The 16,190-nt window shown below is 49.7% G+C and overlaps 1 protein-coding gene across 1 annotated transcript in view; it reads right to left on the bottom strand.

The window, feature by feature from the left end:
- Positions 1-950: 950 nt before the first annotated feature.
- The window catches only part of PTPRO (protein tyrosine phosphatase receptor type O), a 194,515-nt gene continuing 179,275 nt past the window's right edge, over positions 951-16,190 (bottom strand). Inside the window, exons 18-24 of the mRNA XM_075848823.1 lie at positions 15,538-15,614; positions 10,433-10,567; positions 10,110-10,232; positions 6,219-6,373; positions 5,281-5,416; positions 4,321-4,438; positions 951-1,540 (exon numbers count right to left, since the gene is read on the bottom strand). Coding sequence (XP_075704938.1) covers positions 4,334-4,438; positions 5,281-5,416; positions 6,219-6,373; positions 10,110-10,232; positions 10,433-10,567; positions 15,538-15,614 — 731 coding nt within the window. The 3' untranslated portion in view covers positions 951-1,540; positions 4,321-4,333. The remainder of the gene's footprint in view (positions 1,541-4,320; positions 4,439-5,280; positions 5,417-6,218; positions 6,374-10,109; positions 10,233-10,432; positions 10,568-15,537; positions 15,615-16,190) is intronic.

Genomic DNA, 16,190 nt, shown 5'->3' with positions numbered 1-16,190 from the left:
GACTATTGGCAGATATTGCCACCACCCGGCATGTATACTATGACTGCTACAAACATAAGGGCTCTGCTTGTGTACGGGATAATATGTTCTTTTCTCCCAGTTATCAGTCCTTTTATCACTAATTTTGGGTTCTGTATCTCCAGGAGAAGGTAAAGGACTGAATCCTTCTCTAGATCCCGATCTGTCCTTGGATAAAATGAATCCTAAACATAATCTCATCTAGAGCTGCCCATCATAAATCACTGACCAAAGCTTCAACCCGGAGCTGCCCATCAGAAATCACTGACCAAAGCTTCAGTACCACCCGGAGCTGCCCATCAGAAATCACTGACCAAAGCTTCACTACCACCCGGAGCTGCCCATCAGAAATCACTGACCAAAGCGTCACCCGGAGCTGCTCATCGGTTCTGTACAAACCCTTCACCGCCCCTCCCCCGGTTCTATGTTCTACATATCACATGTATCGCTGGTGAGGCTCGGTGACATAAGTCCAGGCGGATTTACAGGAGTGGGATGGGAGGTTTCACAATAATTGACTGCCAGGGAGAGCAGACAGAGGGAGGGAGAGCTAGCAGTGATTACATAACGTGTAGTGACAGATATGGTCATGTGATAAAGTAAGCCCCCCCATGTAGACACGTATGCTTCCTTTATGATTTGGGGCTACACTTGTGGTCACACTGCAGAATGGTCCGTATTATCGGAGCGGGTATGTTACACACTGTCCGTATGTAGCTCTTATATGATATATACCTATATACCCTAGACTGGAGATCACATGGATATGAACGGCGCTCAGTTGTGTTCTCCTCACCACAGCCCACCCTAACGGATCTGAGAAGTGACCGGACCGCCCCGGACCCTTCACCTCTGAGGTGACGACCCCCTGCGCCCCTGTGTTCTGCACTGAAAGGACTTTGAAGGTAACGGATGTAAATGAAAACGTCGCATTATTGAAGGAATTTTCTTTATTTTATGTGCAGTTTGCTGGATCTGTTCTTCCTGATCTAGAGATCCAGCAGCCCCGTAGCGGATCTCACCCGTGTCATACACCACAAAGGAAACGGAAAACACACAACGCTGAGCTCTCGGACATATTGGGGCTCCTGACTGTGAGGGTCTTGAGCAGGGTCCTCCCATAGTCTCCAGCTTGGGACACAACACGGACATTGTGCTTGACAAGTTACATACATCTGTGGGGACAAAGTCTTTACACTCAGGACAGAAGCTGGAGAAGCCCGAAGACTCGGCCCGGAGCCGCAGTGCAGCCCGGGATAGAAAGACTGAGGCTCCATCACCTCCGGAGGAGAAGGTTGTCCCTGTTCAGCCGCCATGGTCCCTGCTCTTTCCTCATCCACTTTACTGTCTTTATTCTCTTTACTGATATTTGGTCCAAACTGAAAGTTCATGAAGGAAAAGTCCAGAAGAGGCGTCAGGGTTAAGGACGGATCTTTCCCGGTCGTGGCCACAGGGACCTTCGTTTCTGCTCAACCAGCGTGGAAAGCCTGAAAACTGGAGGTGGTGATTGCGCTGTTCTCACCTGGAAGACAAGGGAAAGGCGCAATAACGTTACCCGTCTTAATACACATGACATACCGACACATGTGGAGCCCGGGTAAACACGTGGGTCATACATCATGTGAAGCCGGGTTACCACGTGGGTCATACATCATGTGCCCCCTCTACCTGCGATCACCATACTCTACCTGCGATCACCGTACTCTGCCTGTGCCCCCTCTACCTGCGATCCCCGTACTCTGCCTGTGCCCCCTCTATCTGCGATCGCCATACTCTACCTGTGCCCCTCTACCTGCGATCACTATACTCTGCCTGTGCCCCTCTACCTGCGATCACCGTACTCTACCTGTGCCTCTCCACCTGCGATCACCACACTCTGCCTGTGCCCCTCTACCTGCGATCACCATACTCTGCCTGTGCCCCTCTACCTGCGATCACCGTACTCTACCTGTTCCCCTCTACCTGCGATCACCGTACTCTGCCTGTGCCCCCTCTACCTGCAATCACCATACTCTGCCTGTGCCCCTCTACCTGCGATCACCGTACTCTACCTGTGCCTCTCCACCTGCGATCACCACACTCTGCCTGTGCCTCTCTACCTGCGATTACCATACTCTGCCTGTGCCCCTCTACCTGCGATCACCATACTCTGCCTGTGCCCCCTCTACCTGCTATCACCATACTCTGCCTGTGCCCTCTCTACCTGCGATCACCATACTCTACCTGTGCCCCTCCACCTCCGATCACCATACACTGCCTGTGCCCCTCTACCTGCGATCACCATACTCTGCCTGTGCCCCTCTACCTCCGATCACCATACACTGCCTGTGCCCCTCTACCTGCGATCACCATACTCTACCTGTGGCCCCTCTGCCTGCGATCACCGTACTCTACCTGTGCCCCCTCTACCTGCGATCACCATACTCTACCTGTGCCCCCTCTACCTGCGATCACCATACTCTGCCTGTGCCCCCATTACCTGCGATCACCATACTCTGCCTGTGCCCCCTCTCCGTGCACAGCGACCGACAAATGTTCATGACATTGAGCGGCAGAAGACTTTGTAAATACCGGGACTACAGGGACTACAGGGATTACATTGTATGTTCAATTAAAACCCCAATATTAAAATGACCAGCAATTAATACCAGAACCAGCCTCCGAGTACTGATACCAGCGGGGCCAGATGTTCACGGGTCGGGTGGCAGCCTTATGGACAATCGGCCAGAGAGGCTTTTATTAATCAGTAACTAATCATGAAGACTGACCCCCACTGTAAAGACCCCTCACCATGAAAACTCCTCCTTGTAAAGACCCCCCCACCATGAAGACCCTTACCGTAAAAACCACCCCCATGAAGACTCCACTACATAAAGACCCCCATCGTGAAGACTCCTCCCCATAAAGACCCTCACTGTAAAGACTGCTCCCTGTAAAGACCCCTCCCCGTCAAGACCCCCACCATGAAGACTTCTCCCCCATAGAGACCCCCATCATGAAGACCATAAAAAAACTCTGTCCCTTTCCTCTGCCCCTCCTCTTTTTTGGGGATGCGGAGTTCATGTCCAGGAGTTTTAGGGGAGGAGCAAACACGGCGTATTCAGGGGGACTCTGCGTCAAGCTGCGCAGCGAATCCGTCCTGAACACCGCAAGGAATGCCGTTCGACAACCCACACCACTGAGGCCCGTTTTTCCGGGCATTAATTCCGCTGCGTAAATTATCACACACATATATACCCCCACCCTCTGACGTCCGCTCCGGCCTCCCTGGATGACATCACAGGCCATGTGACCGCTGCAACCTGTGATTGGCTGCAGCGGTCACATGGCCTGCAACGTCATCCAGGGAGGCCGGACTGGGGAAGAAGCAGGGAACTCTGGGTAAGTATAACTTTATTTTTTTTCTTACTTGCGATATTTGCAAATGTCGCAACACACATCACTTTGTTGCTGGTTTAAGCACCAAACAGAAACAGAAGAGGAGCGATTCCGCAGCATTAATGGAAACGCCCCGTGTGGGGAAACCGCAGGGCAATTTATGTAAATTTTTTCGGAGTGCGGGGACGCGATTTGTTGAGTTCTCACGACTCTGCTGCTACTGTATCACGCTACCGATTTTCCGTAATTCATCTGTAGCGGAAAATTTGCAGTGTTTATGCCGCGTGTGTTCCTACCGTAGAGGGAGAATTTAAGAATATTTATTGTGGAGCACATAACCGCTGCCTGGGGGACCTCATGAGCCATAATGAGAAGATCAGCCGCCTGGCACCAATTACTGGCCGGACCCTTCACTTACACGTGCAGCCGCCTGGCACCAATTACTGGCCGGACCCTTCACTTACACGTGCAGCCTCCTGGCACCAATTAATGGCCGGACCCTTCACTTACACGTGCAGCCGCCTGGCACCAATTACTGGCCGGACCCTTCACTTACACGTGCAGCCGCCTGGCACCAATTACTGGCCGGACCCTTCACTTACACGTGCAGCTGCCTGGCACCAATTACTGGCCGGACCCTTCACTTACACGTGCAGCCGCCTGGCACCAATTACTGGCCGGACCCTTCACTTACACGTGCAGCCGCCTGGCACCAATTACTGGCTGGACCCTTCACTTACACGTGCAGCCTCCTGGCACCAATTACTGGCCGGACCCTTCACTTACACGTGCAACCTCCTGGCACCAATTACTGGCCGGACCCTTCACTTACACGTGCAGCCTCCTGGCACCAATTACTGTCCGAACCCTTCACTTACACGTGCAGCCGCCTGGCACCAATTACTGGCCGGACCCTTCACTTACACGTGTAGCCGCTTTAGGATTTGTGGACGTTTTCATAGATGACATCACTGATCCGGAGTTGCTGCTTCTTCTTCTTCCACATCAACTGAACACATTGATGGAGAAAAATAAATTGTTCCTAAAAAGGATAAAATGATGAAGCTGTAACCAGAAGCATAATGTGGGGGTGCGGAGAGTCAGAGCAGGGGTGGTGGGGGGCTGGGGGTCCATATACGTGGATGTACAGAGATAGATTATCAACAGACATGCAGTATACACACAGTACACACAGTATAGACATAAGGTATACACACACAGTATAGACACATACACACAGTATACACACAGTATAGACACACAGTATAGACATGAGGTATACACACAAAGTACACACAGTATACACACACACACACAGTATAGACATAAGGTATACACACATTATACACACACACAGTACATACCCACACAGTACACACAGTACACACACACACAGTATTTCTATAATGTGTGTATACCGTGCCTATAAATTATACACACAATGTACACAGTATAGACACAGTATACACAAACATTATAGAAATACAGTATACATACACAATGTAGACAAACACAGTATACACATACACACAAAATAGACATGATATAGATACACAGTATACACAGTATACACACAGTAGACACAATATAGACACACAGTATATACATAAACACAGTATAGACACAATGTAGACACAGTATACACATAGTATAAACACAATATAGACACACAGTGTACACACACAGTATACACACTCACACACACACACACACACACACTATAGACACACAAACAGTATACACACAGCATAGACACATACAAAGTATACACACACAGTATAGACATGTACACACATTATATACACACACATTATAGACACACACACAGTAGACACATACACACAGTATAGACACATACACACACACACACACACACACACTAACCTCTGTCTGCACCATAGACATCCTATAGTTGCGCAATTCTCCTACAAGGCCTAGGACATCTACAAACTCGTGGTCTCGAATGTGCTGCATGAGGCGATCCAGAGCGATAAACGTTCCCGTCCGCCCGACACCAGCACTAAAACACAACAGGTGGGAAAAAGTGTCACTGCAGATGTGCAGGTAAGTCCACTACACCTGCGGAATCTGCACACGTTATTTATCACTCTTGACTACCGTCTATCTCTGCACCTGATCAATGAAATCCACTTCTTGCCTCATTAGAGGCTGAGGCTGCCGCTCTGTACTTCCTCTATGCTTTATACTGCAACTCTGCCCCATTAGGGCACTGCTCTAATTAAGGACTTCTGCTTAGCTGCAATGTCAGTGATAATAGTCTGAAATCCACCTCTTGCCTCATTAGAGCTCCCTCTGCTGCTCTGTCCCTTCCCTGGGCTTTACACTGCAGCTCTGCTTCTTCACACGGGCTGTTGTGTACGAGCACAAGTTTATTGTTAGCGGAGAACAATTATAAACTACAAGTAACTAAACGGGCAGTGAGATACAGAAGATTATCAGGTATCTACTGCACATAAACTGAGGGGAGGAGCTTCAACAAGGGGGAGGAGTCTGGAGAGCCGTTATATATGAAAATTTGACAATTTACTCAGGTCTCCTGAGAAGGGCCAGAGGGAGCCCATTTGTGGGCGGTGGCTTCAGTGAAAAATGTGGGCTGTGGCTTCAGTAATAATTGTAGGTGGTGGCTTCAGTGATAACTCTGGGCGGTGGCTTCAGTGAAAAATGTGAGCGGTGGCTTCAGTGATAATTATGGGCGGTCTCTTCGGTGATAATTGTGGGCGGTTACTTCAGTGATAATTGTGGGCGGTGGCTTCAGTGATAATTGTGGGCGGTATTACTTATAATGGATGTCCAGGCTTTACCTGCAGTGCACGGTTATTGGTCCTTTGGTTTTGGCTGCTTTCTGTCTCACCATGTAGACAAATTGTAGGATACTCTCGGCTGCAGTGGCTGCTGGGACACCGTGGTCTGGCCATGCGGTGAAGTTGAAATGCAGAACATGTTGGGTGTCAGCTGCCTGTGAGATCAGAAGACACACAATGGTTGTCACCCGTTCCAGGTCAGATGGAGCCTCCGTCAGCTCAATGCCACAAACTCAATACAACGAATGTCAAGAACTAGACTTTGGGTCACAAATATTATAATTGTGCGGGAAAAAAGTCACGTTTAGTGTCGTATCATTTACCCATTAGCCTGGAAGGGGGACCTGGACACACATGATGGAGGGGGGACGTGGACACACATGATGGAGGGGGGACGTGGACACACATGATGGAGGGGGGACGTGGACACACATGATGGAGGGGGACCTGGACACATATTATGGAGGGGAGACGTGGGCACAAATGATGGAGGGGTGACGTGGACAAACATGATGGAGGGGGGACCTGGACACATGATGGAGGGGGGACCTGGACACACATGATGGAGGGGGACCTGGACACACATGATTGAGGGGAGACGTGGACACACATGATGGAGGGGGAACCTGGACACACATGATGGAGGGGGGACCTGGACACACATGATGGTGGGGGGACCTGGACACACATGATGGAAGGGGGACCTGGACACACATGATGGAGGGGGGACGTGGACACACATGATGGATGGGGGACCTGGACACACATGATGGAGGGGGGACCTGGACACACATGATGGAGGTGGGGCCTGGACACACATGATGGAGGGGGGACCTGGACACAGATGATGAAGGGGGGACGTGGACACACATGATGGAGGGGGGACGTGGACACACATGATGGAGGGGGGACCTGGACACACATGATCAAGGGGGAATGTGGGCACACATGATGGTGGGGGCACGTGGGCACACATGATGGAGTGGGGACGTGGACACATGATAGAGGGGGGACGTGGACACACATGATGGAGGGGAGACATAGACACACATGATGGAGGGGAGAACTGGACACACATGATGGAGGGGAGAACTGGACACACATGATGGAGGGGGGATGGGGACACACATGATGGAGGGGGGACCTGGACACACATGATGGAGGGGGGATGGGGACACACATGATGGAGGGGAGATGTGGACACACATGATGGAGGGGAGACCTGGACACACATGATGGAGGGGGGACGTGGACACACATGATGGAGGGGAGACGTGGACACACATGATGGAGGGGGAATGTGGGCACACATGATGGAGGGGGGACATGGGAACACATGATGGAGGGGGGACCTGGACACACATTATGGAGGGGGGACCTGGACACACATGATGGAGGGGGGACCTGGAAACACATGATGGTGGGGGGACCTGGACACACATGATGGTGGGGGGACCTGGACACACATGATGGAGGGGGGACCTGGACACACGTGATGGAGGGGGGACCTGGACACACGTGATGGATGGGGGACGTGGGCACACGTGATGGAGGGGGGACGTGGACACACATGATGGAGGGGAGACATGGATACACATGATGGAGGGGGGACCTGGACACACATGATGGAGGGGGGACCTGGACACACATGATGGAGGGGGGACCTGGACACACATGATGGAGGGGGGACCTGGACACACATGATGGAGGGGGGACCTGGACACACATGATGGAGGTGGGGCCTGGACACACAGGATGGAGGGGGGACCTGGACACACATGATGGAGGGGGGACCTGGACACACATGATGAGGGGGGGACGTGGACACACATGATGGAGGGGGGACGTGGACACACATGATGGAGGGGGGACCTGGACACACATGATGGAGGGGGGACCTGGACACACATGATGGAGGGGGGACCTGGACACACATGATGGAGGGGGAATGTGGGCACACATGATGGTGGGGGCACGTCGGCACACATGATGGAGTGGGGACGTGGACACACATGATAGAGGGGGGACGTGGACACACATGATGGAGGGGAGACATAGACACACAAGATGGCGGGGAGACCTGGACACACTTGATGGAGGGGAGACCTGGACACACATGATGGAGTAGGGACGTGGACACACATGGAGGGGAGACGTGGACACGCATGATGTAGGGGGGACCTGGACACGCATGATGGAGGGGGAACCTGGACACGCATGATGGAGGAGGGACCTGGACATGCATGATGGAGGGGGGACCTGGACACGCATGATGGAGGGGGACCTGGACACACATGATGGAGGGGGGACCTGGACACGCATGATGGAGGGGGGACCTGGACACGCATGATGATGGGGGGACCTGGACACACATGATGGAGGGGGAACGTGGGCAAACATGATGGAGGGGGGACCTGGACACACATGATGGAGGGGGGACCTGGACACACATGATGGAGGGGGGACCTGGACACACATGATGGAGGGGGGGCCTGAACACACATGATAGAGGGGGGACCTGGACACACATGATGGAGGGGGGGCCTGGACACACATGATGGAGGGGGGACCTGGGCACACATGATGGAGGGGGGACCTGGACACACATGATGGAGGGGGGACCTGGACACACATGATGGAGGAGGGGGACCTGGACACACATGATGGAGGGGGGGCCTGGACACACATGATGGAGGGGGGGCCTGGACACACATGATGGAGGAGGGGGACCTGGACACACATGATGGAGGGGGGGCCTGGACACACATGATGGAGGAGGGGGACCTGGACACACATGATGGAGGGGGGACCTGGACACACATGATGGAGGGGGGACCTGGACACACATAATGGCGGGGGGACCTGGGCACACATGATGGAGGGAGAACGTGGACACACATGATGGAGGGGGGACCCGGACACACATGATGGATGGGGGACCTGGACACACAAGATGGAGGGGGGACCGGACACACATGATGGAGGGGGGGCCTGGATACACATGATGGAGGGGGGGCCTGGATACACATGATGGAGGGGGGACCTGGACACACATGATGGAGGGGGGACCTGGACACAGATGATGGAGGGGGGAAGTGGACACACATGATGGAGGGGGGGCCTGGACACACATGATGGAGGGGGGACGTGAACACACATGATGGAGGGGGGACGTGGACACACATGATGGAGGGGGAATGTTGACACACATGATGGAGGGGGGACCGGGACACACATGATGGAGGGGGGACCTGGACACACATGATGGAAGGGGGACCTGGACACACATGATGGAGGGGGGACGTAGAGATCGCTCACAGTCTTTAATAAAACTGAGAATAAGAAAAGGAGCAACAAACACTAAAAACCGCCGGCCCCTGGTTACAGCCTAAACCTCTTCCTACAAGGTCACCCCGTCCGCCAGGGGGGTAGCGAGGCTGCACCAACAAACCACTCTGACTTGACCAGGGTATTGGGATTCAGCACTAGAGCAGTGACCGGAATCTTTGCCCCGGGTGAAGCTACAAGTCTACTCATCTCCGTCTCTACTAGTTAGGCCACCGCCATTCTTTTCTATGTCCCCAGAGCCCCCGGAGATCTTTACACCCTCGGACCCTGATTCTCAGGGGTCACAATAATTATGCAGTGCGGTGCTGGAGGTTTGTCGGTGGGCCGAGCTGTAATGAGCTGGGGTGGTGTCAGGTATTCAGCGGTATATAGTGTCCCCATCCCCCCGCGCTGCGCAGAACATGAGATCCTCTCAGGCGGCCGCATCGTACGTGGAGAATCTTTTCCTCCGATTCTGGAGCGATCATTGTTTTTACTGGCATCAGAGGAACAGACGTGGAGACTTTGTAGTGATGACTCGTTACGTTCTCAGCTGATACTCACATGTGAGACGCGGAACACCCGGAAAGCCCAGTCTGCCTGCTCCTCCTCAGACGCCATCTCCACCATGATGTCTCCATAGCTGACCGGCTCCGCAGTAAATGGCCAGTAATGGTCGCACTTTATCTGCAATACAAAAGGTGAGATCATGATGCACCTGCACTTAGGTGTATACAGAGGACAAAATGGATGTCTGCTGGGGCCATGGAGCACACTCCCCGTTCCGGTCATGGGCCTGCAGTAATATGGGCCGGAGTTCATGTAAGCAGGAAGGTTTTGAGGGGCATGCAGTGAGGCGTGGCCTCGGGGCTGTTCTGTTACTTTACCCGTCTCTTCTCATTGCACTGGGTCAACATCACGATAACTTGTGATTTCTGCTGGAGAATCATCTTCCAGAAGTCATTCCTGGTGTCGGGCAGAGGCCCCTGCGTCGCAATGAATTCATGTAAGGCGTTATATCCCTGCATAGAAAAAGAAAGATGTATTGTGCATGGCACAGCACTGAGCACAGGACCAACCCCTACCTATCATAGCTTTACATCAACCCCTACCCATCATGGCTTCACATCAACCCCTACCCATCATGGCTTCAGATTAACCCCTACCCATCATGGCTTTACATCAACCCCTACCCATCATGGCTTTACATCAACCCCTACCCATCATGGCTTCACATCAACCCCTACCCATCATGGCTTTACATCAACCCCTACCCATCATGGCTTCACATTAACCCCTACCCATCATGGCTTTACATTAACACCTACCCATCATGGCTTTACATCAACCCCTACCCATCACGGCTTTACATCAACCCCTACCCATCATGGCTTTAGATCAACCCCTACCCATCATTGCATTACATCAACCCCTACCCATCATGGCTTTAGATCAACCCCTACCCATCATGGCTTTACATCAACCCCTACCCATCATGGCTTCACATCAACCCCTACCCATCATGGCTTTACATCAACCCCTACCCATCATGGCTTTACGTCAACCCCTACCCATCATGGCTTTACATCAACCCCTACCCATCATGGCTTTACATCAACCCCTACCCATCATGGCTTTACATCAACACCTACCCATCATGGCTTTACATCAACCCCTACCCATCATGGCTTCACATCAACCCCTACCCATCATGGCTTTACATCAACCCCTACCCATCATGGCTTTACATCAACCCCTACCCATCATGGCTTTACATCAACCCCTACCCATCATGGCTTTACATCAACACCTACCCATCATGGCTTTACATCAACCCCTACCCATCATGGCTTCACATCAACCCCTACCCATCATGGCTTCACATCAACCCCTACCCATCATGGCTTTACATCAACCCCTACCCATCATGGCTTTACATCAACCCCTACCCATCATGGCTTTACATCAACCCCTACCCATCATGGCTTTACATCAACCCCTACCCATCATGGCTTTACATCAACCCCTACCCATCATGGCTTCACATCAACCCCTACCCATCATGGCTTCACATCAACCCCTACCCATCATGGCTTCACATCAACCCCTACCCATCATGGCTTCACATCAACCCCTACCCATCATGGCTTTACATCAACCCCTACCCATCATGGCTTTACAGTATATTGTAGAGATCTCTCTGCAGCACATCAACCCTAAAATGACCTCCTGGCCCTTGTCGACTACTTTGTGCATGAACCGGCTGCACACTACCCATTTAAAAGTGTCCACCACACAGCGAAGGAGGCAACAGAAACTGGTCCAGCACCCAGATCAAAATACAATATATTAATTTATAGGGGTCACAGCGTTGTTTAGCCTGATTCCCTTCATAGAGTTACATGATAACATTCTGCTGCCTACAGCCACCACTAGAGGGAGGTCACTACATACAGATATATACAGCTCACATACACTTACATGATAACATTCTGCTGCCTGCAGTCACCACTAGGGGGAGCTCACTACATACAGATATATACAGCTCCCATAGAGCTACATGATAACATTCTGCTGCCTGCAGTCACCACTAGAGGGAGCTCACTACATACAAATATATACAGCTCCCATAGAGTTACATGATAACATTCTGCTCTCCAGCCACCACTAGGAGGAGCTCACTACATACAGATATATACAGCTCCCATAGAGTTATATGATATCATTCTGTTGCCTGCAGTCACCACTGGGGGCAGCTCACTACAAACAGATATATACAGCTCCCATAGAGTTACATGATAACATTTTGAGGTCTGCAGTCATCACTAAGAGGCGCTCACTACATACAGATATATACAGCTCCCATAGAGTCAAATGATAATATTCTGCTGCCTGCAACCACCACTAGGGGGAGCTCACTACATACAGATATATACAGCTCCCATAGAGTTGCATGATAACAGTCTGCTGCCTTCAGCCACCACTAGGGGGAGCTCACTACATACAGATATATACAGCTCCCATAGTTTTACATGATAACATTCTGCTGCCTGCAGTCACCACCAGGGGGAGCTCACTACACACAGATATATCTCACATAGAGTTACATGATAGTATTTCAGCTGCCTGCAGCCACCACTAGGGGAGCTCACTATATACAGCTCCCATAGAGTTACATGATAACATTCTGCTGCCTGCAGTCACCACTAGGGGGAGCTCACTACATACAAATATATACAGCTCCCATAGAGTTACAGAAGATCCTAGTTCATTTCTAGCTGTATAAATTATTATGCATTATTTATATTTTGTACCTTACAAATTGTTAAATTCTAACAAAATAGCCGACAACTTCTTTGTTTATTGGAAGAATTGAAACGCTCATTTAGCCCTTTACTTATCTTTTTAAGGGACAATTTCCATACATCGAACAAAAATGCCTGGTCATTAAAGCACCGGACATCGGCCTCCATCTTTTTCCAAATCTATTATTGGAGGTACCAGATGCCAGGTTATTGGACTACCAGATGCCTGATTATTGGAGGTACCAGATACCAGATTATTGGAGGTACCAGATGCCTGATTATTGGAGGTACCAGATACCAGATTATTGGAGGTACCAGATGCCTGATTATTGGAGGTACCAGATGCCTGATTATTGGAGGGAACGGTGCACGCTGCACATGGTAATAGATTGGTTAATGCTGCACAGGGGGAGGCTCTAGCACATTGATCAAACACTGCCCAAGTATTAATAAACCTTTTCTAATGTTATAGCCCTTTTAGACATGAGATAGATATGAGATAGATAGATAGATAGATAGATAGATAGATAGATAGATAGATAGATAGATAGATAGATAGATAGATAGATAGATAGATAGATAGATAGATATGAGATAGATAGATAGATAGATAGATAGATAGATAGATAGATAGATAGATAGATAGATAGATAGATAGATAGATAGATAGATAGATAGATAGATAGATATGAGATAGATAGATAGATAGATATGAGATAGATAGATAGATAGATAGATAGATAGATAGATAGATAGATAGATAGATAGATAGATAGATAGATAGATAGATAGATAGATATGAGATAGACAGATAGATATGAGATAGATAGACAGACAGACAGATAGATAGATAGATAGATAGATAGATAGATAGATAGATAGATAGATAGATAGATGGATAGTCTGCTTTTCCCGTTACCTGCCCTCTACTGATAATGAGATGACTCTGTTGACCCCGCCTTCTAATGATGAGATGACTCTGTTGACCCCGCCTTCTAATGATGAGATGACTCTGTTGACCCAGCCTTCTAATAATAATGAGATGACTGTTGACTCCGCCTTCTAATGATAATGAGATGATTCTGTTGACCCCGCCTTCTAATAATAATGAGATGACTGTTGACCCCGTCTTCTAATGATAATGAGATGACTCTGTTGACCCCGCCTTCTAATGAGATGACTCTGTTGACCCCGCCTTCTAATGATGAGATGACTCTGTTGACCCCGCCTTCTAATGATAATGTGATGACTCTGTTGACCCCGCCTTCTAATGATGAGATGACTCTGTTGACCCTGCCTTCTAATGATAATGAGATAACTCTGTTGACCCCGCCTTCTAATGATAATGAGATGACTCTGTTGACCCCGCCTTCTAATGATGAGATGACTCTGTTGACCCCGCCTTCTAATGATAATAAGATGACTCTGTTGACCCCGCCTTCTAATGATAATAAGATGACTCTGTTGACCCCGCCTTCTAATGATAATGAGATGACTCTGTTGACCCCGCCTTCTAATGATATGCGATAGATATGAGATAGATAGATAGATAGATAGATAGATAGACAGATAGATATGAGAGATAGATATTAGATAGATAGATAGTCTGCTTTTCCCGTTACCTGCCCTCTAATGATAATGAGATGACTCTGTTGACCCCGCCTTCTAATGATGAGATGACTCTGTTGACCCAGCCTTCTAATAATAATGAGATGACTGTTGACCCCGTCTTCTAATGATAATGAGATGACTCTGTTGACCCCGCCTTCTAATGATAATGAGATGACTCTGTTGACCCCGCCTTCTAATGATAATGAGATGACTCTGTTGACCCTGCCTTCTAATGATAATGAGATGACTCTGTTGACCCCGCCTTCTAATAATGAGATGACACTGTTGACCCCGCCTTCTAATGATGAGATTACTCAGTTGACCCCGCCTTCTAATGATGAGATGACTCTGTTGACCCCGCCTTCTAATGATGAGATGACTCTGTTGACCCCGTCTTCTAATGATAATGAGAGGACTCTGTTGACCCCGCCTTCTAATGATAATGAGATGACTCTGTTGACCCCGCCTTCTAATGATGAGATGACTCTGTTGACCCTGCCTTCTAATGATAATGAGATGCCTCTGTTGACCCCGCCTTCTAATGATAATGAGATGACTCTGTTGACCCCGCCTTCTAATGATAATGAGATGACTCTGTTGACCCCGCCTTCTAATGATGAGATGACTCTGCTGCTCCCTCCTATTGTTAAAAAATATTTGTTTATAATAAAATCCATATTTATATAATCTTATTTTCTGATGATACATTATGATAAAATCTGACATTGCGGGGATTCAGCGCGGAGTTGTGTAAACCATTATATTATACCACACTTATTTAATGAACGGTACTGCCCTCCGACACCTCACGGACTAATCATTGTGACAAGTAGAAGGTATTAGGTACCCCCTCCCTTCCCACCGGACGTCTGACCCCAGCAGCTCATCTGCTGCTCTTAGTTCTGCTCAGCTTTTTCTAGTAATTGAGTATATTTGGCCAACCATGGAGAGAAAGCTGAGCAGAACCAATAGGCGTTCAGACACCTGCGACTGCAGCGCCCCCACAAGGTGAGCGCTATGGGGTCTCCATTACAGTCTCATAATCATTCACCAAACCTCCCCTCTGCTGTATTTACAGGAATGTAGTTTGCGTTGATGTAATCAGAAACTTCCTCCTCCTCGGTGGTAACGAGTTTCACACGACTAAAATCATCTGAAACGGAGAAGGAGGAACAAAAGAAAAACTAACACCGCATCAAAAAAGCAAGTTCATAGGTAATAATTACAGCACCACAGACCGTACACACCCAACCTGTGCCGTACATAACACACACCAGGCCTGTGCCATACAGTATACACCCAAGCTGTGCCATACAGTACACACCCAACCTGTGCCATACAGTACACACCCAACCTGTGCCGTACAGTACACACCCAACCTGTGCCGTACATAACACACACCCAGCCTGTGCAATACAGTACACACCCAAGCTGTGCCATACAGTACACACCCATCCTGTGCCGTACAGTACACACCCAACCTGTGCCATACATAACACACACACCCAACCTGTGCCGTACATAACACACACCAGGCCTGTGCCATACAGTACACACCCAAGCTGTGCCATACAGTACACACCCATCCTGTGCCGTACAGTACACACCCAACCTGTGCCATACATAACACACACACCCAACCTGTGCCGTACATAACACACACCAGGCCTGTGCCATACAGTACACACCCAACCTGTGCCATACAGTACACACCCAGCCTGTGCCATAC

The sequence above is a fragment of the Rhinoderma darwinii genome, unplaced genomic scaffold (genome assembly GCF_050947455.1).
Source record: "Rhinoderma darwinii isolate aRhiDar2 unplaced genomic scaffold, aRhiDar2.hap1 Scaffold_51, whole genome shotgun sequence".
NCBI classification, from domain to species: domain Eukaryota; kingdom Metazoa; phylum Chordata; class Amphibia; order Anura; family Rhinodermatidae; genus Rhinoderma; species Rhinoderma darwinii.
The sequence above is the reverse complement of the archived record's forward strand: the minus strand, read 5'-3'. Positions and strand labels throughout refer to the sequence as shown.